Raw genomic sequence first — 25534 nt, forward strand, 5'->3', positions numbered from 1 at the left:
ATAAGGCAGAAGGAAAAAGGTAATGTATACAATGATATTGATATCCCTTTTAAAATTGCAAACAGTTTGAAAAAACTCAACTGCCAAAGAAAAGAAAAATGGCTGGCTTCAAAACTACATTTCAATTTGACAATATTCCAGTATTCTATAGATACTAAGGATTACAACTATGTGGTCTATGTCAACATAAGGGAATATGTATAGAAATTGAGGAGAAAAGAATGTAAAATATTAGATATATGGACTTATAACAATAAAATACACATATCCAAAGATATCAAACATGAATCTAGAGTACTAGAAATAAATGAATAAAATTTAATATTCATTGGAGTATTTTTAAAATGTAATACTGCTTAAGTTTATGTTTAAAAAAAATACTGTTATACAATTCTTGTTCTTTTTGTATTTTAGGATTTTGAGATTCCTAGGTAAATGAAAACTAATAAAAAAAATCAGAGATAACTGCCAAAGATTTGTTTGTTTGCAATAAAAAAGAAAAAAAAAAAACCTACCTATATAAGAAACAAGTTAGATTCATTATATTACAATGATAGCTGAGTGGGATGGAGGTCAGGTGGAGAAAGGAGATAGTGAATCCTGATCTAGTTAGAAATTTTAACAAAGCTCACTACAGTGACAGGGTTCTCTAACCGTAAGTCTAATGTGGCAAAAAACCCAAGTACATTGTTGTACTTGCCCTAGTCACAGTGTCATCACGAAAAAGGAAGAGAGGAATGTGTACTCTGGTTCCCTGTTATGAGGAAATGAGAAGACTCTTGGGAGAAAGAGACCACATTTTACTGGAGACCGAGAGAACCAGTGTCATGGATTGAATTATGCCTCCCAAGAAATGTGTGTGTCAACTTGGCTGGGCCATGATTCCCAGTACTGTGTGTTTGCTCTCCATTTTGTAATTGTAATTTTATGTTAAAGAGGATTAGGTGGGATTGTAACACTCTTACTAAGGTCACATTCCTGATCCAAATATAAAGGGAGTTTCCCTGGGGTGTGGCTGGCACCACCTTTTATCTCTCAAGAGATGAAAAGGAAGCAAAGCAGAGTGGGGGACCTCCCGCCACCAAGAAGGCAGTGGTGGGAGCAGAACATATCCTTGGACCCTTGTGTAGAGAAGCTCCTAGTCCAGGGGAAGACTGATGAGAAGGCTGAGAGAGACAGAAAGCCTTCCCCTGGAGCTGGCGCCCTGAATTTGGACTTTTAGTCTGCTTTACTGTGAGGAAATAAATTTCTCTTTGGGGAAGGTTGCTTGATTGGCATATAAAACATTCATTACTAAATTATGCCCCATGGAACAGATGTGCCACCAAAAAGGGTTTGATAGTCAAATAAGTTTTTAAAAATTCTGTCTGGGAGATCACTATATATATATTTTTTTTTTTGGGGGGGGGGTTGGGTTTATTCAGAGAGTCAGAGAAATCCACCAGTAACTTGTTTAACTCAAGAGTTTCCATATTAATTTGACCCCAAAATTCTTTTGTGTAGGTATATGAGAAATACTTTATTAACCTACCAAGAAACTGGTGTTTCCCTCTTACTGAAATAGCCTAATGTAGCACTTCTCAAACTGGTATGGAGGGATGACCACGTTCTGGGAAAGTTAGCAGGTAACTCCCCCACCTCCACCAAAAAAAAAAAAAAAGATTTCCCATCCTCAACAAACTTATCTGTTCAAACAAAGCTGTACAGGTTTCCTTTTTTAAAGAAAAGTTCCCTCAGCCTTTGATATTAATCTGTTCTTTGAGCAATCTCTTCCCCAATCACAAAATGTAGGAAACACTGTCTTAATGAAATCTTTTATTATACTTAAAATAGAAATATGCTCAGGACGTTATGCATTACATCTCAGTGTACCCTCAATGAGCCTCATAAGGCTTCAGCGTTGGGGAAAGCTTTGCTCCCCCTTAAGAACAAGAACTATCTCCCTCTCAGTTAGTGAGAACTAACATGTTTTCCATCAGAAAGTTCAAAGCCCAACGCAAAACTTCAAGTATAGCAAATGATGGATATTATAGCCCACAAATCTGCCTCTTTTTTCTTCTAGTCTTCAGTCTATTCACATTTCTCCTGCTCCGGATCCTGAAAATAAACAAACAATACATATACATACACACATATACCACTACTACTACCACCCATTGCCGTCAAGTGGATTCTGACTCACAGCGACCCTACAGGTCAGAGTGGAACTGTCCCAAAGGGTTTCCAAGGAGCGGCTGGTGGATTCGAACTGCCGACCTTTTGGTTACCAGCCGTGGCTCTTAACCACTATGCCACCAGGGTTTCACACACACACACACACACACCTACATAAATTACATCACATTAAATGGTCAGACTAACGCTAACTTCATTTTAGAAATGTGGCCAGATTTCCACAAGCATATGTCAGGACTTTCACCATATCCTTATGAAAAAGATGGAGAAATAGCATGTTCAGTTAGGTAGATCTGTAATCGTTTGATTCAAAAGGACAGCTATCAGCCTGGAAGGAAGTTTCTGTCTGAAAGACTCAGGAGCTTTTTCCTCTATGCTCCCATTCTATCTTGTTCATACCATTACAGTAATTAAATTTCCACACTGAATTATATTCTGTGTATCTGTTCTCCCACTAGACTGTGAGCTCCTGAAGGTTTCTTTATATTTACAATTCCCCAATGACCAGGACAGTACAAGTTGAGGGTCCTAAATAAATATTTGGAATATGGATATTTTTAGTGAATACTGAAAGACTGCCTTTGGCACTATTCAGCTCATCATTTTGAGCAATGACCTAGATGAAGGCAGGTGTATCAATTTTAGAGATGACATAAGCTGGGAAATACAATAACTATTTTGGAAGAGAGAATCCAGAAATGTGTTGGTAGCCTGGAACAACGGGCCAAATTTAACAAAATGAAGGAATAAAATAAGGCCCTATTCTTAAATCCAAAAAAGAAAAATAACTATAAAAGCAGAGGTTTGGTCTTGGGGTTTTTCTAAGCTCCTGTTAGTATGATATAGCTAAAACAAAACAAATGTGGTCATAAACTGCATTAATCAAAGTCTAGTATCTAGAAAAAGGGAATAAAAAAAAAAAAGGGAACAGGTTGTATGAATGTACTAAACACATGAAATATCATCTGATCAATTCTGAGCATTGCATTTAAAGGAGGATACTGACAAACAGCTAAAACTGATGACGCTGAGGGACTCAAAACCACATCAGACGACAGGAGAGACTACCAATGTTTAACAGCGAGAATAAAAGATTCAGGTGGAACATGTAGGCTGTAGGAAGAGTTGAAATTTGTTATGCAAAATCCCAAAGCTGTAGAAGCAACTCATAATTATGTGAAAACCAATTTAGGCTCTATATGAGAAAGAACTTACCAACATTAAGTAGTAACTCAGGAGCTAGTGAGTTCCTTTATCAGATCATAGGTTGTAAAGGAGATACAATCACTAGCTAGGTAGTTTCAAGACAGGATTTGTCATTTTAAGCACAATTCTGCCTACAGCAGCAAAGGCTTCCCAAGGCTACTGTACATAAAAGATATGCAAAAGTTGGTCTAATTACTTGTCACTCCACATCATATATATTTGGAGACTGCATGGCTAAAAACAGCTCACATTCTTAGCTAATCTAAGCTGTAAATTAATTGAAGGGATAAAGAGATGGTGAATCTGAACTGAAATCAGAGCTGAAAGATTTCTCTTCTGGCTAACCAACATGAACCAGTCACTGTCGAGTTGATTCCAACTCATGGCGACCCCATGTGTGCCATAACAGAACTGTGCTCCACAGAGTTTTCAGTGGTGAAATAGATCACCAGGCCTTTCTTCCAAGGTGCCTCTGGGAGGACTTGAATCTCCAACCTCCAACCTTTCAGTTAGCAGCCAAGTGCGTTACCTGTTTTCATCACCCAGGGAATCCTTCACCCAGGGAATCCTTCTAGCTAACAGGAGGCCTTTATGCCTAAAAAACATTCTTTGTATTTTACTCACCTCAGTAATGCCTACAAACACATGAACAGTTAGACTGATTTTGGACTTTCCCAGACCAAGCAACATTCTTAATTTGAAAGAAGCAACTGTTTATTACTAAATGTTTAGTAGAACTGTTTATCATGTTACAAGTGTTTTTAAAGAGCAATTAATACTCAGTTTGAAGCCAAACCTGTCAGGGATATTAGTCTCACAGGCCTCTCCCCCGCATAATCACATTTTCCCTTCTGACTCTTTCCCATAAACATACAAACAGGGTATTTCTTTAAAGCGAAAAAAAAAAAACAAAACCCTCTCTTGTCATCATTTTTTTCTCCATTTTTCTTTATAATAGAACTCTTTCAAAGTGTCCATTTTTGCTTTCCCTAATCTGTCTCTCATTCTCTCTTTGAACTCATTCCAATCAGGCTTTTACTTCATTCGTGACATAAACACTATCTGTATTAATGTTAAGATTAATAATGATCTCCCCACTGCTAAATCCACCGGTAAATTCTCAGTTCTTATTTTACTCCATTTATTAGACACAACTAATCACTCCCTTATCTTTGAAACACTTTCACCTGGATTCCAGGAAGTCACACTGCCTGCCTTTCCCCTACCTCACTGGCTGCTCCTTTTCAGTCTCCTTTGTTGGTTTGCCCTCACCTTCTTAACTCTCTAGACATTGGAATGCCCCAGAACCAGTCCTTGGACCTCGTCTTTCTTCATCCATATTCTCTTCCTTGGTCTGTAGGCTTTGAATACCATCTATATGCTGACCACGCTTAAATCCTTATTTCCAGCCTAGGGCTTTTGCTTCAATTCTAGACTCATGTCATGGATTGAATGTGAATTATCCCCCTCCCCCTGCAAAGCTTGTATCAATTGGGCTGGGGCATGATTCCCTGTACTGTGTGATTTTCCTATTATGTTGTAAATCCTGCCTCTACGATGTTAATAAGGGAGGATGGGCGGCAGTTGAGTTAGTGAGGCAAGACTCAGTCTCTAAGGATGGATTGTGGTTTGAGGCAATTTCTTGAGATATAAAAGAAAGAAGCGAGCAGAGAGACGGGTACCTCATACCATCAAGAAAGCAGCGCCAAGAGCTGAGAGCATCCTTTGGACCCAGGGGTCCCTGTGCCTGAGAAGTTCCTCCACCACGGGAAGACTGAGGACAAGGACCTTCCTTCTGAGCCGACAGAGACAGAAAGCCTTCCCCTGGAGCCGGTGTCCTGAATTTGGACTTTTAGCCTACTTTTTTTTATTATGAAGAAATAAGTTTCTCTTTGTTAAGGCCATCAACTTGTATTTCTGTTATAGCAGCACTAGATGACTAAGACAACTCATATATCCAATTGCCTGCTCAATATCACCACCTGGATGTCAATCGGACATCTCAAATTTAACATGTCCAAAAATGGAACTCCTAATTAATGTTCCTTCCAAACTGCTTCTCCCATTTTACCCCAAATCAGTAAATGGCAATTCCATCCTTCCAGTTGCTCAAGCCAATACAGTGCAGTTATCTCCTCAATACCTCTCTTTGTCTTATGCTCCATATTCAATTTATCAGTAGATTTTGTTGGTTTATTTTGAAAATACATACAGAATTCGACTACTTCTCACCATCTCCAATACCTCCAAACTGGTCCACCCAAGTTAATCACTTGCCTGGATTATTAGAATATCCTACTGGTCTCCCTGCTTCCACTTTGCCACCCTTCAGTCTATTCTCAATATAGCAGCCACAGAGTGATCCTGTTAAAATTTAGGTCAGTTCCTGATAAAAACTCTCAATCAAATAGGTATAAAAGGGAAATTTCCCAACGTAATAAATGGCATCTATACAAAACCAACAACCAACATCATTCTTAACAGAGAGGGGCTGAAAACATTCCCCTTAAGAAGAGGAGTAAGACAAGTATGCCCTTTATCACCACTCCTATTTAACACTGTGTTTTTTAGAAGTCCTAGCTAGAGCAATAAAGCAAGAAAAAGAAATAAAGGGCATCCAAATGAAGTTAAACTGTCCCTATTTGCATGTGATATGATACTATACATAGAAAACCCAAAAGACTCCACAGGAAAACTGCTGGAACTAACAGAAAGATTCAGCAGAGTAGCAGGTACAAGATAAACATACAAAAATCAGTTGGATTCCTATACACCAATAAAGAGAACAATGAAAAGGAAATCATGGAAACAATACCATTTATAATAGCCCCTAAAAAAATAAAATACTTAGAAATAAATCTAACCAGGGATATAAAGGACCTATACAAAGAAAACTATGCACACTACGGCAAGAAACGAAAAGAGATCTACATAAATGGAAAAACATACCATGCTCATGTGTAGGTAGAGTCAACATTCTGAAAATGACAATTCTATCCAAACGATTTACAAATACAAAGCAATCCCAATCCAAATACCAACAATATTCTTTAAAGAGATGGAAAAACTTATCATTAACTTTATGTGGAAAGGGAAGAAGCCCCATATGAATAAAACACTACTGAAGAAGAACAACAAAGCAGGAGGACTCACACTGCCTGACCTCAGAACCTACTATACAACTACGGTAGTCAAAACAGCCTGGTACTGGTACGATGACAGATACATTGACCAATGGAACAGAATTGAGAACCCAGATGTAAATCCATTCACCTATGGTCACCTGATCTTCATTAAGGGCCCAAAGTCCTTCAAATGGGGGAAAAGACAGTCTTTTTAACCAATGGTGCTGGCAAAACTGGATATCCATCTGCAAAAAAATGAAACAGGACCCATACCTCACACCATATACAAAAACTAACTCAAAATGGATCAAAGACCTAAATATAAAGCCAAAAACTACGAAGTTCATAGAAGGAAAAAAAATAGGATCAACACTAGAAGCCCTAATACACGGCATTAACAGGATACAAACCACAACCAACAACATACAAACTCCAAAAGATAAGCTAGATAATTGGGATCTTCTAAAAATGAAACACCTATGCTCATCAAAAGACTTCACCAAAAGAGTAAAAAGAGAACCTACAGACCGGGAAAACACTTTTGGCTATTACGAATCAGACAAAGGTCTAAAGAAAATAACAAATGTTGGAGACGATGCAAGGAGATCAGAACTCTTATGCACTGCTGGTGGGAATGCAAAGTGATACAACCATTTTGAATAATGATATGGCACTTCCTTAGAAAGCTAGAAACAGAAATACCATATAACCCAGCAATCCAACTCCTTGGACTATATTCTAGAGAAATAAGAGTTGTCAGATGAATAAACATATACACACCCATGTTCACTGCAGCACTGTCTACAATAGCAAAAAGATGGAAACAACCTAGATGCTCATCAACAGATGAATAAACAAACTAATGATACATACACATGATGGAGTATTATACAATGATAAGGAACAACAATGAATCTGTGATGAATCTTACAACATGGATGAATCTGGAGGACATTATGCTGAGTGAAATAAGTCAATCACAAAAGGACAAATATTGTATGACACCGCTACTGTAAAAACTCATGAAAAGGTTTATACACAAAAAGAAACAATCTTTGATTGTTACGAGGGAGGAGGGGGTGGGGATGGAAAAACACTTAAATAGACAATAGATAAGTGGTAACTTTGGTGGAGGGTAAGACAGTACACAATACTGGGGAAGCCAGCACAACTTGTACAAGGCAAGGTCATGGAAGCTCCATAGATACATCCAAACTCCCTGGGGGACTGAATTGCTAGGCTGAGGGCTGTGGGGACCATGGTCTTGGGGAACATCTAGCTCAATTGGCATAACATAGTTTATAAAGAAAATGTTCTACATTCCACTTTGGTGAGTAGCGTCTGGGGTCTTAAAAGCCTGATACTCTACTGGTCTCACCCCTTCGGGAGCAAGGAATGAAGAAAACTAAAGATACATGGGAAAGGTTAGTCCAAAGGACTAGTGGACCACATGTACCACAGCCTCCACCAGATTGAGTCCAGCACAACTAGACAGTTCCCAGCTACCACCACTGACGGCTCTGACAGAGATCACAATAGAGGGTCCCAGATAGAGCTGAAGAAAAATATAGAACAAAATTCTGACTCAAAAAGAAAGACCAGACTTGCTGGCCTAACAGAGACTGGAGAAACCCAAGAATATGGCCCCAGATACCCTTTCAGCTCAGTAATGAAGTCACTCCTGAGGTTCAGCCTTCAGCCAAAGACTGGACAGGCCCATAAAACAAAATGAGACTGAAGGAGCACACCAGCCCAGGGGCAAGGACTAGAAGGCAGGAGGGAACAGGAAAGCTGGTAATAGGGAACCCAGGGTTGGGAATGGAGAATGTTGACATGTCATGGGGTTGTTAACAAACGTCAAAACAATATGCATACTAACTGTCTAATGGGAAACTAGTTTGTTCTGTAAACCTTCACCTAAAGTACAATTAAAAAAAAATTTTAGGTCAGATCATGTCACTCTTCTGCTCAAATCCTTGAATGTCTTCCCACCTCACTCAGAATAAAAGCTAAAGTTCTCACAAGGGCCAAAAAGACCCTACATGATCTGATCTCCACATTACCTGTGGGATGTCATCTCCTATTACTCGAAAAACTGAAGCCTCGATCTGGCCTGAATTGGAGCTCTCACAGGGTGCAAGAAAGGGAGTTGAGGAGAGACTCCAGGCTGTGGCCAGCTGAAAATTTCTGGCAGGAATTAGCGCGTACTTTCAAAAGCACTGTGTATACGGGGAGATTGAGAAAGCTAACACATTGTAACATTCTAATGTCTGGGCTTCAACAAAAAATCACAATGCACACAACAGAACTGGAAATGATGGCCCATTCAAAGGACAAGATAATGGATAAAACAGAAAACATGCTCAAAGAACTAAAGGAAAACACAGACAAGGGACTAAAGAAAATCAGGAAAACGATACTTGAACAAAACAAAAATATCAATAATGAGATAAATACTATAAAATGGAACCAAACAGAATTACTGGAGATGAAAAGTTCAATAGAGGAACTCAACAGCAGATTTGAGCTGGCAAAATAAAGAACTGGTGGCCTAGAGGATAAGGCAATCAAAATTATTGAGTCTGAAGAACAAAAAGAGAAAGGCTCAAGAAAGCTGAGCAAAGCCTAATGGAATTATGGAACACCATCAAGTGAACCAACATATGCATCCTGGGAATCTCAAAAAAAGGAGAGACAGAAAGGAATAGAAAGACTGTTTGAAGAAATAATCACAGAAAAAGTTCCAGATTTGCATCTACAAATCCAAGAAGCTTAATGAATTCCAAGTAAAATAATCCCAGAAAGATCCACATCAAGACACATTATAATCAAACTCTTGAAAACCAAAGATAAAGAGAGAAGCCTGAAAGCTTCAAGAGAGAAGCGAATTGTCACATATAAGAGATACACAACAAGACTGAGTACAGATTTCTTCTCAGAAACCCTGAAGGCCAGGAGGCAGTGGAATGACATATTTAAAGTGCTGTAAGAAAAGAACTGTCAACCAAGAATTCTGTATCTGGCAAAACTGCCCTTTAAGAATGAGGGAGAAATTCAGAAATTCCCAGATAAATACAAGCTGAGAGAGCGTGTGATTACCAGACATGTCTTATAAGAATTGTTAAAAAGCCTTCTTCAGACAGAACTGAAAAGATATTTGACAATAACTCAAAGCTGTATGTGGAAAAGAAAGATTTCTGATAAACGTTATCTCATGGACAAGTATGTGTGAGTTTTATGGTATTTTTGGCTTCTGCCTTTAATAGTTATGTCCTGGATGATTCCAAAAGACAAATACATAAAATATAAGTATACCTTTATCCTATTGGACACATACAAAGACATAATTTATGATAACTACATATAGGGAGAGGAGCAGTATAGGAATAGAGCTTTTGTATGTTACTGAGATAAGTAGGTTACCAATTTAAACTAGGTTGTTATAAATTTACATGTTAAATGTAATCTTCAGGGTAAGCACAAAGAAAATATCTTTAAAATATACATAACAATAAAGAAGTCAATCGAAATGGTTCACTACAAAAAATGAACTAAAAACAAATTATGGCAGTATTGAGGAAAATAGTGTGACACACAAAAAACAAATAGCTAAATGTCAGAAGTATGTCCTGCCTTATCAGTAATTACCTCAAATGTAAATAGATTACACTCCAGCCAAAAGGCAAAAACTGGTACAATGATTTACGAAACACAATCCATCTGTATGCTGTCTAAAAGAGACATACCTTTGATCCAAAGAAAAATAAGCTGAAAGTGAAAAGATGGAAAAAAATTCCATGTAAATAGTAATCAAAAAAAGCTGGAGTGGCTATACTGATATCAGACAAAATAGCCTTTAAGTTAAAATCTATTACAAGAGATAATGAAGTAAATTATATATTGATAAAGGGTCAATTCATCAAAAGATATAACAATTATAGATACTTATGCACCTAACATCAGAGCCCCAAAATATATGAAGCAAACATTGACAGAATTGAAGTGAGAAATAGACAGTTCTCCAATAATAGTAGGAGACTTTAATACACTACTTTCAATAATGGATAGGTCATATTAAAAAAATTAAATAAGGAAACAGAGGATCTGAACAACACTATAAACCTGAGAGACATACAGAAGACACTCCACCCAACAATGATATAATACATACTCTTTTCCAGTGTACATGGATCATTCTCCAGGACAGACCATATCATAGGTCACAAAACAAGTCTCAATAAACTTAAAAAGACTGAAATCATGCAAATTATCTTGTCTGGCCACAACGGAATAAAACAATTAGTAACAGAAGGACAACTGGCAAATAAATATGTGGAAATTAAATAACACACTATTAAACAAACAGTGGGTCAAGAAAGAACTTTAGGGAGAAATCAGAAAATACAGTTGAATGAAAATGAAAGCACAGCATACCAAATCTTAAGAGAAGCAGCAAAGGCAGTGTTCAGGGGAAAATTTGCAGTGGTAAATGTCTACATTAAAAAAGGATGATTTCAAATCAATAACTGAACTTTATAACTTGAAGAACTAGAAAAAAAAGAGCAAACTAAGCCGAAAGTTACCAGAAGCAATGAAATAAAAAAATATCAGAACAGAGATAAAAAGAGGAGAATAGAAAAATAGAATCAATAAAACTAGAAGTTGATTTTTTCAAAAGATCAATAAAATTGACAAACCTTTAGCTAGGCTGAGAAAGAAAAAGAGAAAAGGATGTAAATATCTAAAATCAGAAATGGAAGTGAGGACTGGCCCTACAGGAATAAAAAGGATCATAAGAAAATAGTATGAACAATTAATGGTATACCAACAAATTAGATAACTTTGATGAAATGGACAAACTCCTTGAAACATATAAACTGCCTACACTGAGTCAAGAAGAAATAGAAGATCTCAACAGTCCCATAACAAGTGAAGAGACTGTGTGTGACTAACAAAAAAATTTCCCAGCACCCCCCTCCAAAAAAAAAAATCTTGGACCAGGTAGTCTCACTGAGAATTTTACCAAACATTTACAGAAGTGTTACCAAACCTTCTTAAACTCTTAAAAAAAAAAGAGGAGGGAACACTTTCTAACCCATTCTATGAGGATAACATGATCCTGAAACCAAAGTTAGGCAAAGACATCACAAGAAAACTACAGACCAATATCCATTATGAATACAGATGCAAAAATTCTCAACAAAATACTAGCAAACTGAATTCAATAGCATATTAAAAGGATTACATACTATGATCAAGTAGGATTTATTTTAGGAATGCTAGAATGGTTCCGGCAAATCTGCTGCAAAAGACCTCTTTAAAGTGTTGAAAAGCAAAGATGTCACCTTGAAGACTAAGGTGTGCCTGACCCAAGCCATGGCGTTTTCGATCGCCTCATATGGATGCGAAAGTTGGATGATGAATAAGGAAGACCAAGAAGAACTGACACCTTTGAAGTGTGATACTGGTGAAGAATACTGAATATACCATGGGCTGCCAAAAGAATGAACAAATCTGTCTTGGAAGAAGTAAAACCAGAAGACTCCTTAGAAGCAAGGATGGCGAGAATATGTCTCACATACTTTGGCCATGTTATCAGGAGGGATCAGGCCCTAGAGAAGGACATCATGCTTGGGAAAGAGAGGGTCAGTGACAAAGAGGAAGACCCTCAATGAGACGGACTGTCACAGTGGCTGCAACAATGGGCTCAAGCATAACGATAACTGTGAGGATGGCGCAAGACCGTGTAGCGTTGTACACAGGGTCGCTATGAGCTGGAGCTAACAACAGAACAATGTAATATATCATTAATAGAACAAAACTTGAAAAGAGCCACATGATAATCTCAATAGACACAGAAAAGGCATTTGAAAAATCTAACACCCAAGATAAAAACACTCAAGAAGCTATAAATATGAGGGAAACTCCTCAATATGATAAACGGCATTTGTAAAAAACCCACAGCTACCATTATACTCAAAAAAGGACAGAGAGCTTCTCTCTTAAGATCAGGAACAAGAATACTCGCTGTCACCGCTGCTATTCAATATGGTACTGGAAGTCCCAGCCAAAGCAATTAGGTGAGGGAAAGAAATAAAAGGTATCCAAAAAGGAAAGAAAGAAGTGAAACTATCCTTTTTTTGCAGACATGATATTATATATATAAAAAAACCCCAAAGAATCCACACGAATGCAATTACAGCTAATAAATGAATTTAGCAAACTGGCAGGGTACAAAGTCAACACAGAAAAATCAGTTGGGTTTCCTGACATCAGCAATGAGCTATCTGAAAAGAAAACTAAGGAAACAATTCCATTCACAATAGCATATAAAAGAATAAAATACCTAGAAATAAATTTAACCAGTAAGGTGAAAGACTTGTACACTGAAAACTATAAAACATCACTGAAAAAAATTAAAGACCTAAATATATGGAAAGACAGTTCAGGTCTGAAAATGGCTCCAAATTGCTACCCTCCCCGTGATCCTCCATGTTCATGGACTTGAAGATTTAATATGTTGTCAGTATTACCCAAACAAATCTAAAGTTTCAACGCAATCTCTATCAAAATTCCAACAGCCTTCTTTGCAGAAATGGAATAGCCGATTCTCAAATTTACATGGAACTGTAAGGTGCCCCGAATAGCCAAAGCAATCTTGAAAAACGAAGTAGGAGGATTCATACTTCCTGATTACAAAACATATCATAAAGCTACAGTAATAAAAATAGACTGATACTGGTATAACGGTAGACATACAGACCAACAGAATAGAACTGACAGTTCAGAAATAAACTCGTACATCTGTGGTCAAGACATTTTTGACAAAGGTGCTACATCCACTAAGTGGGGGAAAGAATAGTCTCTTCAATAAACAGTACTGTAAAACTGGATCTCCACCTGGAAAAGGATGAGGTTGGACCCATACCTCATATCATATACAAAAATTAACTCAAAATGAGTCAACAACCCAAACGTATGAACTACAACATAAAACCCATGGAACAAAACATAGGAATAATGCTTTGGGATCTAGTTTTCAACAGTGGATTCTTTGATATGGCCAAAAGCATGAACAACAACAAAAAAAATGAATTGAACTTCACTAAAATAAAAAATTTTTGTGCATCAGTTTACCAACAAAGTGAAGGGATAACCCACAGGGTGGGAGAAAGTATCTGGGAACTATGTATTTGATAAGGGTTTAATATCCAGAATATTTAAGGACTCCTACAACCCAAGAACAAAACAATAACCTAATCAAAAAATGGAGAAAAGACTTGAATAAACTTTTCACAAGGAAGATATACACATGGTCAACCACACATGAAAAGATGCTTAATGTTATTAGTCATTAGGGAAATGAAAATCAAAACCACAATGAGATATCTCATGCCCACTAGGGTGGCTAGTATTAGGAAAATGGAAAACAAGTGTTTGTGAGGATGTGGAGAAGTTAAGACTCTCATCCACTGTTGGCGGGGATTATAAAACGGGGTAGCTGCTATGGAAACCACTCTGGTGGTTCCTCAAAAAGTTAAATATAGAATTACCATACCAAAAACCCAGTGCTGTCGAGCTGATTCCGACTCATTGCGACCCTATAGGACAGAGTAGAACTGCCCCATAGAGTTTCCAAGGAGCACCTGGTGGATTCAAACTGCCGACCCTTTGGTTAGCAGCCGTAGCACTTAACCACTACGCCACCAGGGTTTCCAGAATTAGCATATGACCCAGCAATTCCACTCTTAGGTATATACCCAAAAGACTTGACACAAACTGATACTTGTACACTGATGCCCACTGTAGCAATATTCACAAAAGCCAAGGGATGGAAACAACATAAACATCCTTCAATAGATGAATGGATAAACAAAACGTAGTATATGCATAGAATGGAATATCGGTCAGCCATACAGAGAAATGAAGTTCTAATACATGCTACAACATGGATCAACACTGAAAACATTATGCTGAGTGAAATAAATCAGACACAAAGGGCAAATATTGTATAATCCCATTTATATGAAACATCTAGAATAGGAATATGTATAGAGCCCAAAGTTTATAGTGACTACCAGGGGCAGGAGGAAGGAGAAAAGGGAATTACTGTTTAAAGGATGCTGAGTTTCTGTTGATGTTGTTAGGTGCCATCAGGTTGATTTTGACTCACAACGATCACATATGACAGGGTAGAACTGCCCGATAGGGTTTTCTAGGCTGCAAACTTTATGGAAGCAGATCATCAGGTCTTTGTCCCACAGAGCTGCTGGGTGGGTCTGAACCTCCAACTGTACGGTTAGTAACTGAGCGCTAAACCATTGTGCCCCCAGGGCTCCTGAGTTTCTGCTAAGGCTGATGAAAAAATTGGGAAACAGATAATGGTGATGACTGCACAACGTGATGAATGTAATTAATGTCACTGAATAATTGTACACATAAAAAAACACCGAGTGACATATGTTTTCTTACATATATTTTTACCACAATAGAAAAAAGATGGAATTCTTACTTTATCATCTTAAAAAACAAAATCTTCATAGTTCTGTATTATAGCATCAAGTCAAACTGCTGACCCAAGTTCTAAATTAACATAATTTGGATTCTGGTTATTTGCAGAGAAGGTGGGCAGGGATCAAGTAAGACACATTATTGTAAATCAATGAAATTATTATATTAGTAATACATAATTTTTTTGAGACCTTCTTATATGCCACTTAATACCTATTATATTTCATTATCACAACAACTCTATGACGTTGACATTTTACAGATGGGGGAACTGAGACACAGAGAGGTAAGGTAACTTACCCAAAGTCACTTTGTTAATAAGTAGTAGAGACAAGATTGGAACCGTACAGGCAGTCTAATTTCAGAGATCTTGCTTTCAATTGCCATGCCATCCTCTCCAATTTTAGTGGCACTATCACAATTCACCAGGAGCCGTGATGGTGCAGTGGTTAAAACAATCGGCTGCTAACTGAAAGGTCAGCAGTTCAAAACCACCAGGGACTCCAGGGGAGAAAGATGTGGCAGTCTGCATCTCTAGAGATTTACAGCCTTGGAAACCCCACGGGGTCATTATGAGTTGGAATTGACTCAATAGCAGTGGGTTTTGGGGTTATCACAATTCATAGCATTTTGGGGTTCATGGCAACTAAAAATATTAAATGAGGCTCAGGAAGTTTCAGGATCCTTTAAAATAAGAGCTCCTAAGCAAAACTGCCAACAGTCAAAACTCTAGAAATAAAAAATCTAAGAATATCTAGAAATTAAAAAAAAAAAAATATATATATATATATATAAGATGGCTTCATTTCATCTACAATACTGGCTGACCAAAATATCAACTACTGTCTTCTCTTGCTCTTTTGAACTGTAATATCCAAATATTCTATTTTGAAAAACTCTTGAGTGCATTTAAAAAAAAAATCCTGTTTAAGAAAATTAGCTGGCAAAGCTGTCAATTCCAGCAAAATGGTAGAGTAAGATAATACAAAAAAGTTCTCACATAAATACACAGATATGTTGGATAAAACACAAAAAATATTTATAATGCATGAAGTTATGTACACCCAGGCCTCTCTGCAGAAAGTAGGAAAATATTTTATGACCAGAAAAGGGGATATTCATACAAACACTATATATATATATATATATATTTTTTTTAAACTAGGGTAGCAAATATATTGGTTTTCATGTATTTACCAGTTTTACTGTTAACATCTGAAACAGTTCATTTTCATTTGCTTGTTTGCGGGGCAAACTTTTTGAAGTACTAATTTATATATATGTGTATATATATATATGTTTTATAGCGCAAATTAGTTTCTCCTTAAAAGATTTTATACACAAATTATTTTCTGACACTGGTTTCACATAATATATATTTTGCTATTGTTTTCCAATTGCTAAATCCCTTCAATTCTTATGCACAAACATCACTCTCATCCAATCTATAATCATCTTATACTTACAAAAGAAACATTTTGTTTGTTGAATATTTGAGAATTTTTTGATAACTGCTGGAGAGATATCTCTGACCTATTTGGCACTGCTGGATGCCTCCAGTCAGGGGACAATACCTTATTGTTTGGCACATTTAATTAAGAATTGCAGATCAATTTGCTTATTGTTTGATTCTTAGATATATTACTTCTTATGTATGATTAATAGTTCAGGTCTGAAGATGGATCCAAATTGTTACCTTCCCCCTCCAATATATTTACTCCAACCACTATTAAGATGACATTTTTATAAGCATGTGAAGTGAAAGCTGTCTGTGTACTAGCTATAGGCCTTATGTATTAAACCTTTGCTTTCCATGTCATTTTTAACTGGTACACTACTTACGTTAGTTTCCTCATTTATTCTGACATGTGCTCAACATAAATTTATCTAAGAAATGTTGATACACCTAAGCTGCCATCTTTCACCTAAAATGCCTGTCTAGCTGGGCTTTCTTCCTCCACACTCTTGTTCCTTTTGAAGCATTCTTCCAGTGATTTTTTTAAAACTGCAGATCTGATCTAGGAGGAATTTCTTTTGCTTAAAATGTCTTGCTTTTAAGATAAAATTCGAAATCCTTAACATGGCTTTAAAAGTACTGCAGGATACAGACTCTGTCTCTCTAGCTGTATCTTATGCCACCTGCTTCCTTCCTTTCCAGCCACACTGACATTTCAGCTCAAACCCATGATCCTTCCCGTTTCAGGGTCTTTGCACATGTGGTTTGCTCTCTCTGAATTGTCTTCTGCCTGTGATACAGCTGAGTTAAAACTTACTCATCTTTAAGATGTGAGCTCAAATGTTATTTCTTTGGGGAACCCTGTCCTGACCCCTCTCGTTAGATCAGTTTCCTCTGCTTTATGTTTTTACAGCAGCTCCCTATTCTTCTACTTTTATCATTTATTACATTTGTGTAAACTATGTATTAATAGCTTGTTTCTGCCACCAAACTGTAAACCCATGAAGGCAGGGTGTATGTTTTCTTACCATTGTAACATCAGCCCTTAATTAACACAATTTCATTTCTGACTTGATGTGTGCACAGAGATCATTTATAGGGGATATGATCAATTTAAGTCATAGGGTAGATGAATCTCTTTTGACATGCTTTTTTCTTTAACTCCTAAGAAGTGGAGGAAGTAACATCTTGGAAATTAATAATTCAAACTTTTAAACACTATAGAAATATGAGAACAATTTTACCTTCTTGAAAGGCAAAGATCTATGGCTCTTATTTTCTGGAAAAGACACGTAATGTCTTGGAACCTAAACTTTATCATTTGTAAAACAGAGAATAACATCAGTCCCTCCTACCTCATATAAGGCATGAGAAAGAAAGGGAAACTTAAAACGTTAGACAAATGTTATTTAGTATAGTTACTACTGTGTGAATGAAGCACTAGAGAGGTACATACATGGGGAAAACCGATATATTTAAGCACTGAATTTTTTTTTCATGATATGAATATTAATATAGATAAGACAGAAAGTCCAGAATGAAAATTTTAGGGGTAAACCCAAATCAAGTAACATCTGAGTTTCCTAAGGTTTGTTACTACTTACCATTCTTTTTAGGGAAGAAAGGATGAAAGACCATTTTAAAAAGTGCTAAACACTTTTCAAACGTTAGAGAAATATATTACAGAATAAATAAAGCTTATCTAGCTAAACTTCTAGATAATAATAATAGTAATAATGAAGAGATGCTAACAGTAACATTTACTGAGTTATGTGCAAGTGGGCCTGTTCTAAGCGCTTTTACACATATATAAATACTTACCTGACCCTCTTAATAATTTTATCGAGTAGGTATTATTATTACCATCTTCATTTTGCACATTGGGAAATGATGCACAAAGAGCTTAGGTAACTTGCCCAAGAGTACACACCAAGTAAGTGGCAGAATGGGGATTTAAACCCAGGCAGTCTGAATCCAGAGTCCACATTGAAATCCACTGATCTCTTTTCAATTCAGTTCTTTAAACTTTGTTTCCACTCTAAATTTTATTTATTTATTCAATCATTATTTCTCAAGTTACCCACACCCACAAAACACTGCTGACCAACGTAAATATTCATCTACTCAGTACAAAAGAAAGCAATTTCCAAAACAGAAAGGGTAGAAATGCAGCAAATGAAGGCTTTAAGATTTTAATATCATAGACTTCAGATAAATTATATTCCTTCCCTTTTAGAATCTAAGTACAATTCTGAATTTAGAAGATATGGTCAAAATAAAAATAGTCTGGTTGTATATACTGACCAGGATATGATCTACTCGGTCTCTTTTCTTTCTTCCAAATTTCATCATTTTCTGCCAGTCTGTTTTGTGGTTTGATTCCTTTTTAAGACTGAACAATTTGAGTACTTCAGTTGCTATGAAGTTCTATGAAAATAAGAGGAATGAATGAAACACAAAGTTCTTAGGATTTAAGTGTTTACAACGCAGTACACAGATTACAATGCTAGACTACAATACTTATAATAAAAGATCATACAATTTTCTTTCATTTATATTTCCACTTAGCAATCTTCAAAGAAAAAAAGCATTCGAAATGCTCAGACTTTATTCACTCAGAGAATTTTTTGTTTCTATACAACATACAAATGTAAAACCCACTGGTGAATCTGCAAGGGAAAATCGCTTTAGAGTTCCCTTTACTTAAGAACCATAGTTATCTAACTTCGAGCAGACAAAACAACTAAAGAACGTAAAACATCTCAAAATCTGACAAACTGAAAAGAAATGTTTGGGAGCAATGCCATGTGAGAAAAGTACAAGACTTTAGCTGGGATGGTTTATTTTAAAGCACAAAGATTTCAATACATTAAAGGAAAAATATTAACCAACACTTCAGTATGAGAAGCATGAGAATTTTACAGCTAACAGTATTTGAATAATCACCCTTAAAAAAAACTACAAAATGCTATTTCAATGTTAAAATTAGTAGGCAAGTCTATTGTGTGTTATATTGGTGCATGTACTTTGATGATTGCTGGAATATATTGTATATTTTGTTTTACTTCAACTTTATTTGTTATTAATAATTTATTTTATTACTTTTTATGGCTGTTCTGTCAAAAAAAACAATGTTCTTAATGGGGGAAGGGGCACATTCAGAATCATCTGGGAAGATTTTCAAACTACTCATGTGTCCCAAACTCCACCACTCCACTGCTACATGCACACACATACCCGCCTCCACACACACTCACATACAGGCATTCAAGGATTTATTAACTGTGGAAGGCTGGAAGGAATGGAGCACACGAGTATGTCTGAAAAACTCCCCAGTTCTCATACTCTATTCCTCAAAGTTGAAAGTCATTAGTGATTTTTTTTGGTAATGAATCAAATTTATCTGTGAAACCTTTTTTTTTGCTACTTAATTGAAGCCAGGGGTTAGTAAGCTTCTTCTGTAAAGGGCCAGACAGAAAATATCTTGGGCTTGGTGGGCCATATGGTCTCTGTTGCAACCACTCAACTCTGGTGATGTAGCAGGAAAGCAGCCAGAGGCAGTATGTAAACAATAGACATGGCTGTGGTTCAATAAACCTTTATTTGTAACAGTAGGTGGTGGGCTGGATTTGGTCCGCAGGCTGTAGCTTGCCAACTCTGGATCTAAGTAGGTATTACATCTCATAAATATATGTTGGTGCTCTGTCAGTATGAAATGCTTTTTGAAGCCTACTGTGATCAAATAAGTTTGAGAACCTAACTCTAAAGCCTTGCTACTCAGAGTGGTCCTAGGACCCAGCAGCACTACTAGCACCACTTGGGAGCTTGTCAGAAATGCAGACTTTCAGGCTACATCTTACACCTAGTGAATAAAAATCTGCATTTTAGCAAGATCCCAGAGGATTTATACACACATCTGGGGTGCTGTTTTAGATGTACCATTCCGGAAATATAACTTTTGCTGAATTAAGAAAACATTTGAGTAGGCAGTGAATACATTTTCACCAATGTTTTTTAAAGTTGGTTTTTTGGGAGCCCTTGTAGCTTCTGGGCACCTAATCTTTTCAGGGGTTTCTTAGAAAACAAAATAAACATGTTTCATATATCATATTATACTATCCTACATATTTTAAAACCATATTAACACGTTGAAACCTCCAAAATCAGAGACGGAAAGGTGATTAGCACCTGTGTGTCCAGGGCTGGCACGTTGGAGACTTACACGATGACACGTTTTCTTATGTATGTCTACATTATACTTATCTTCTAAATTACTTAAAACTACTATGAGTTGCAAAGATTTACTTCCCGAGGATTTCATAATTTATTCTTAAATTATAAATTGTGTATATATCGGAAATTACTCTGAAAAATCATATTTTGCTTTGCAAAACCTAAGGATTCAGGGTTCCTCTTTATACTCATACTTTCATTGCTCATGAATTGAATCAATCCAAAAATATTTATTGAATATCCACTATGTGGTAGGCCTTGAGGACATAAAGGTGAATAATACAGAATACCTGCTTTTACGGCACTTCCAGACCAGTGTAAATGAACAGCAAGTCAAAAAAGGATATACTCTATTAATAGTTTGTAGTTTACCTTGATTTCATCAAGGTCATTTGGATTTTTCACTCGTCGGAAATAACTAGAGTTGATTCTACATGGCTTCATCCAGATAGGCTGATTCAAGTTGGGATCCTCTGCAAATATTTCCTCAAAAATCTCTTTTGTTAAGTCAAAAACCGCCTTGATAGAGAAAAATACAATAAAATTGACAAGAATCCAAATATCAGACAATGGAGAGAAGTTTAAAAATTGCAATTATCTTATGTTACATACCTGTTTGTAGACCCTTTTACTAGTGCTTTCTATATCTTGACCCTTGCTTGCACAGCCAAGCAGTTTTGTAGGAATACTGATACTGTGCAGATCATGACCTAATTCTTTCCATTTCCAAAGTTCTTCTGCTGCATCATGTACAAGAACTTCTACTTCCTCTGCAGTGTGTGGGACTGCCAATAATGTTTCACATGGCTTTTGGGGAGGTCTTTTAGATTCTGCCATTAGAGGTACAATTGTTTCCTCTACCTTATTTTTCTGGACTTTGTGAGAGGAGCTCAAACCAAAGTCTTCATCAAACCAGTCTTGATCATCTAACACGCTCAGGAACTCCCGGCTGATCTCAAGTTCGGCAAGTCTCTTAGCAAGCTCCTCCTGCCCACTGGCACCAAACACTGGGCTTTCCTACAGAAGTGGAACCATTCAAAGAGAACACCATTTAGCGACCCCAGATCATTTGTTTTTTTTAAGACGAAGAAAAGATACTATTTGTATATTTATTATTTCTCTATGAATAAGCAAAACAAAAACAGTATGGTGGTTACTAAGAACAATTAAGAAAAAATTATTCTGCTTCCCACATTTCTGTTAATGTGAGTCTTAAAAGTGAATTCTGATAAAGTGTTTATTGACTAGGTTTTTTTTTTTTTTCCCCCTTTTTGTGTCATCATTATTTTGTTTCTGAGGGACTGTCTCTGGGATGAAAATGGGATGCTGAATTTCTCACCTTTGGCGATTATGGTGATTACCTGTCTCAAGTTACTCAAAATCATTGCTTTTGCCCAATGGTCATGGGACATTATAAACAAGTTGATAGTCTGAGTATATGTCACAGTGGACATATTTCAGTTTTACCTGAAGCAACATCACAACTGGTAACATCTGCAGGGCAACCATGACTAATAGGCAGACAAATAATTTCACAGGAAAAAAAGGGTTTCCTCAAGAACTGGGCTGTTAGCAATTGGTAAAGCTCCATGGGATAAATGTGCACAGTAAATATGCAAGGGGATCTAATCTGTGGACAGTACATAAGGGCTGTCAACTCAGTAGTTTAAATGGATGTTTCAGTTCCCATAAACCTGCCAGTATTTGTGACACCCCTCTAGTGACTACTCATGACATAACAGAGGACAATTACATACTTCAGACAGAAAAATAGCTATAAGGCATTTAAAAACTAGTATAGTGATCCTTACCTAATAAACAACATGTGAGAAAAAAACTACCAGGAGCCACAAGATTAAAATGCCCTACACAGGTAAGAAATATTGACACTTTTTCTAAGACTAAATACTTACAGGTCTGGGACACATATCTGGAGAAGAAATCTCTTCCTTTTCATCTTCTAATTCAGATCTTAAGAAGCAACTTGGAACACTTGATGATTGTTCCTCAAGATTTTGGAACAGGCCTTGGGGTGGTACTTTCAACTGCTCATCATCAAGGAGCTCCTGATTGCTAAGGTGGATTTTCTCATTCCTAACTCTTTTAATTTGTTGCAGTTGTTTGACTGTATCCTTCACAAAGACTTTTAATAAACTGTCTGTCAGTAAGCTGACTGTTTCCAGTTGTTGCTTTGACTTTTGTTCCTCATTTAGTGATGACCTCAGCTGGGATTCCAATTGTTTCTTTTCTCTTGTTAAAAGGTCCAGAAGTGGAGTAGAAAGCTTTTCCGAAACTTCAGAATATAAATTCTCTTCCTTTTCTGTAAATTGCGGTTGCTTCTTCAATTCTTCTGAAAAGGTATTGTCTAAGGTATCATCTTCTACAGCAATGGATACCTCTTCTGTGGCACCAGAAACACAGTCTTTGTTTTCCTTCGAGGAAATCAGTGAGTCCACTGAAGACTGCTGGTGAACATGGGCTTCAAGTGCCCCAGAAATGTCTTGTATATTGTCTGTTTCTATTTTAAGGCTTCTGTCAACTGAGGCTTCTATATCATGCATGTTAAATAGAGATTTTTCATAAAAATATTCAATTGTATCCTTTTCTCTATCAAACTTGGGACCCTCTGTATCTTTTTGTTGTTGATTATAGTATTGATGATATTGTTCATCTGAGTAAGAATCTTCATCTTCATTTATATCTATATAGTCATCAAAGTTTTCTGGAATGTGGGATATTTTTTGAGGAGGAGCAAAAATACCATGCTTCTCTTTGCACACAAAGTATACAATACCATCATATGTTCCATTGTTATTTCCTTCAGGTTTATCCAACTCTACTCCAGCCCAAAATCCTTTAGCAAAACTAGTCACACCTTTGAATCGAAGAGTTCCTGGCTGAACATTGCCAATTAATACCCTATCCCCAATGTGGAAATCAAGTAACTCATCTGCAATAGAAACTGAAGCCAATGAAAGAGATTCAGTAACTCCCTGTTCATGTTGTACATCGCTGCGCTCCTTACTTTTCATAAGCTCCGTAGGGGACTTGAGTTCTAACAGCCTTTCGGAGTGGACATTGCTATGAATGGAAAGGCTTTTCTCACTTAGGCACTCGCTAATTTCATCGTCACTACCAAAGCTAGTAGCTCTACTTCTAGATCTGCTCATTGGCTGAGCATCTTTCCCAAGTGACAACAAAGATGACGCCTCAAAGTCATCTTTGTACAATTCAGCTGAAACGTCTTTCCTAAGCGAAGATGCTTCAAAATCTTCAGAGTACGATACCTCTCTATGAGCAGAAGGGTGTTCTGACAAAGATGAGTCCCTTTCCTTTATGTTCTTTTGTTCATCGATGTCTTTTCCTGACTGGAATTTTGGACTATGATCCACTTCTTGATCTGACTGTCTCTCTTTCAACATTTCCTCTTTTTTATGAAGATTTTCTATAGCTAATCTAACTACATCATTCTGAACATTTACAGGATCTAAAGGAAGATCTTTCTTTGAAAGAATTTCAGATGAATCTCCCTGTTCCAGGTCTAGTCTCAGTAAGACATCAGATTTCCCAGACTGTTTAGAACAGGCATCTTTAATCTCACTCTTCTCCAATTTTGCGTATTCTACCTCTTCCTGTATTTCGGATTTTTTATCAGATTCTTCTTCAACCTTGGCTTCTGTCACATCGAGAATTCTATTAGGAGCATTTAGTAGAGGTAATGAAGATACATTTTCTAGAGAATCTCCAGATTCTGCCCTATTTTTCCTTGATGATCTGAGAATTGGAGATGGAGTCTGAAAACGCTCTTCTGCTCGGCTATCCAATTCAATCGTTCTCTTTGCATATGAAGATAAAGACCTTTCTGACACTGATCTCTCAGAACCTGACAATGCAGCATCTTGAAGAAAAAAAAAATCACCACATCAAAATTATTTAATCACAATCTTTTGATTTCTGTAACCCAAGTAAAAGCCAAATCTTAGTGAGAAAAAACTGTGGCCAGTAAATATGACCTATTTTATAAGTTACCAAACAAGGTAACCTTTTCTTTACTATATCAACAATAAACAGAGCATTTAAATGAGTTTGAAAAATTTAAAGTTTGGGGTAATTTTTTAAGTGTTGTCTTAACCTACAAAGTGAAGAAAAATGGATCTAAGTTTATGGCAACACTGCTTTGCATGATTATTCTCAAATTATGCAAAAACAGAATGAGTATTATACATAGTTTTTAAATAGGAAACCAAAGAGAAAGAGAGAAATATACTTCTTTATGTATTTCTAAAAGAAGGAATATTCCTGGGGACTTCAACTAAGCTTGTAACATAAAACAAAAAAAGAAAAAAGAATATTTCTTACAGAGCTAAATTTGCAAAATAAGATGAAAATAAGTATGATGTAATGAGGTAATACACCAAGAATTAAATGTTTTTAATTAAAAACTCTATTTTTCCATTGTTATGCAGGCTTTTTCATGTCTCAGTTAAAGTTTTATTTCCTCATTGAATTACATTTTATTCTCAATTGTTACCTTTCTTTTGGTTAAACTAAAAAAAGTTATATTACCATATACCCTGAAAAACAGTGTAAGTTGAAAAGTTATACACGTTCAAGAGTACCCTGATGAAAAATACACATGGCTGATTAAAGGCGAGTTGAGAGATGCTGATATGCTCAGCCATTTTAGATTAATGTCTTCGTGCTTCAGTTTCTGCCATAAAATTGGGACAATAAAGACTGATTCACATAACTTATACATAACGAATAAATCACTTTAAAATATAAAAGTAACTTAAAATGTTAAACAACATGAATTTCCTTAAGAAAT

General features: G+C 36.5%; 1 protein-coding gene across 4 annotated transcripts in view; it reads right to left on the reverse strand.

Moving 5' to 3' along the window:
- The window catches only part of CEP350 (centrosomal protein 350), a 197690-nt gene that overhangs the window by 7209 nt on the left and 164947 nt on the right, over positions 1–25534 (reverse strand). For all 4 annotated transcript variants that reach the window (XM_064276564.1, XM_064276565.1, XM_010590972.3 and 1 more), the window contains 4 exons: positions 22620–24604; positions 21319–21723; positions 21079–21225; positions 18778–18900 (listed from right to left, as the gene is read on the reverse strand). In XM_064276564.1, coding sequence (XP_064132634.1) covers positions 18778–18900; positions 21079–21225; positions 21319–21723; positions 22620–24604 — 2660 coding nt within the window. The remainder of the gene's footprint in view (positions 1–18777; positions 18901–21078; positions 21226–21318; positions 21724–22619; positions 24605–25534) is intronic.

Source organism: Loxodonta africana, chromosome 25 (assembly GCF_030014295.1).
Source record: "Loxodonta africana isolate mLoxAfr1 chromosome 25, mLoxAfr1.hap2, whole genome shotgun sequence".
Taxonomy (NCBI): Eukaryota; Metazoa; Chordata; class Mammalia; order Proboscidea; family Elephantidae; genus Loxodonta; species Loxodonta africana.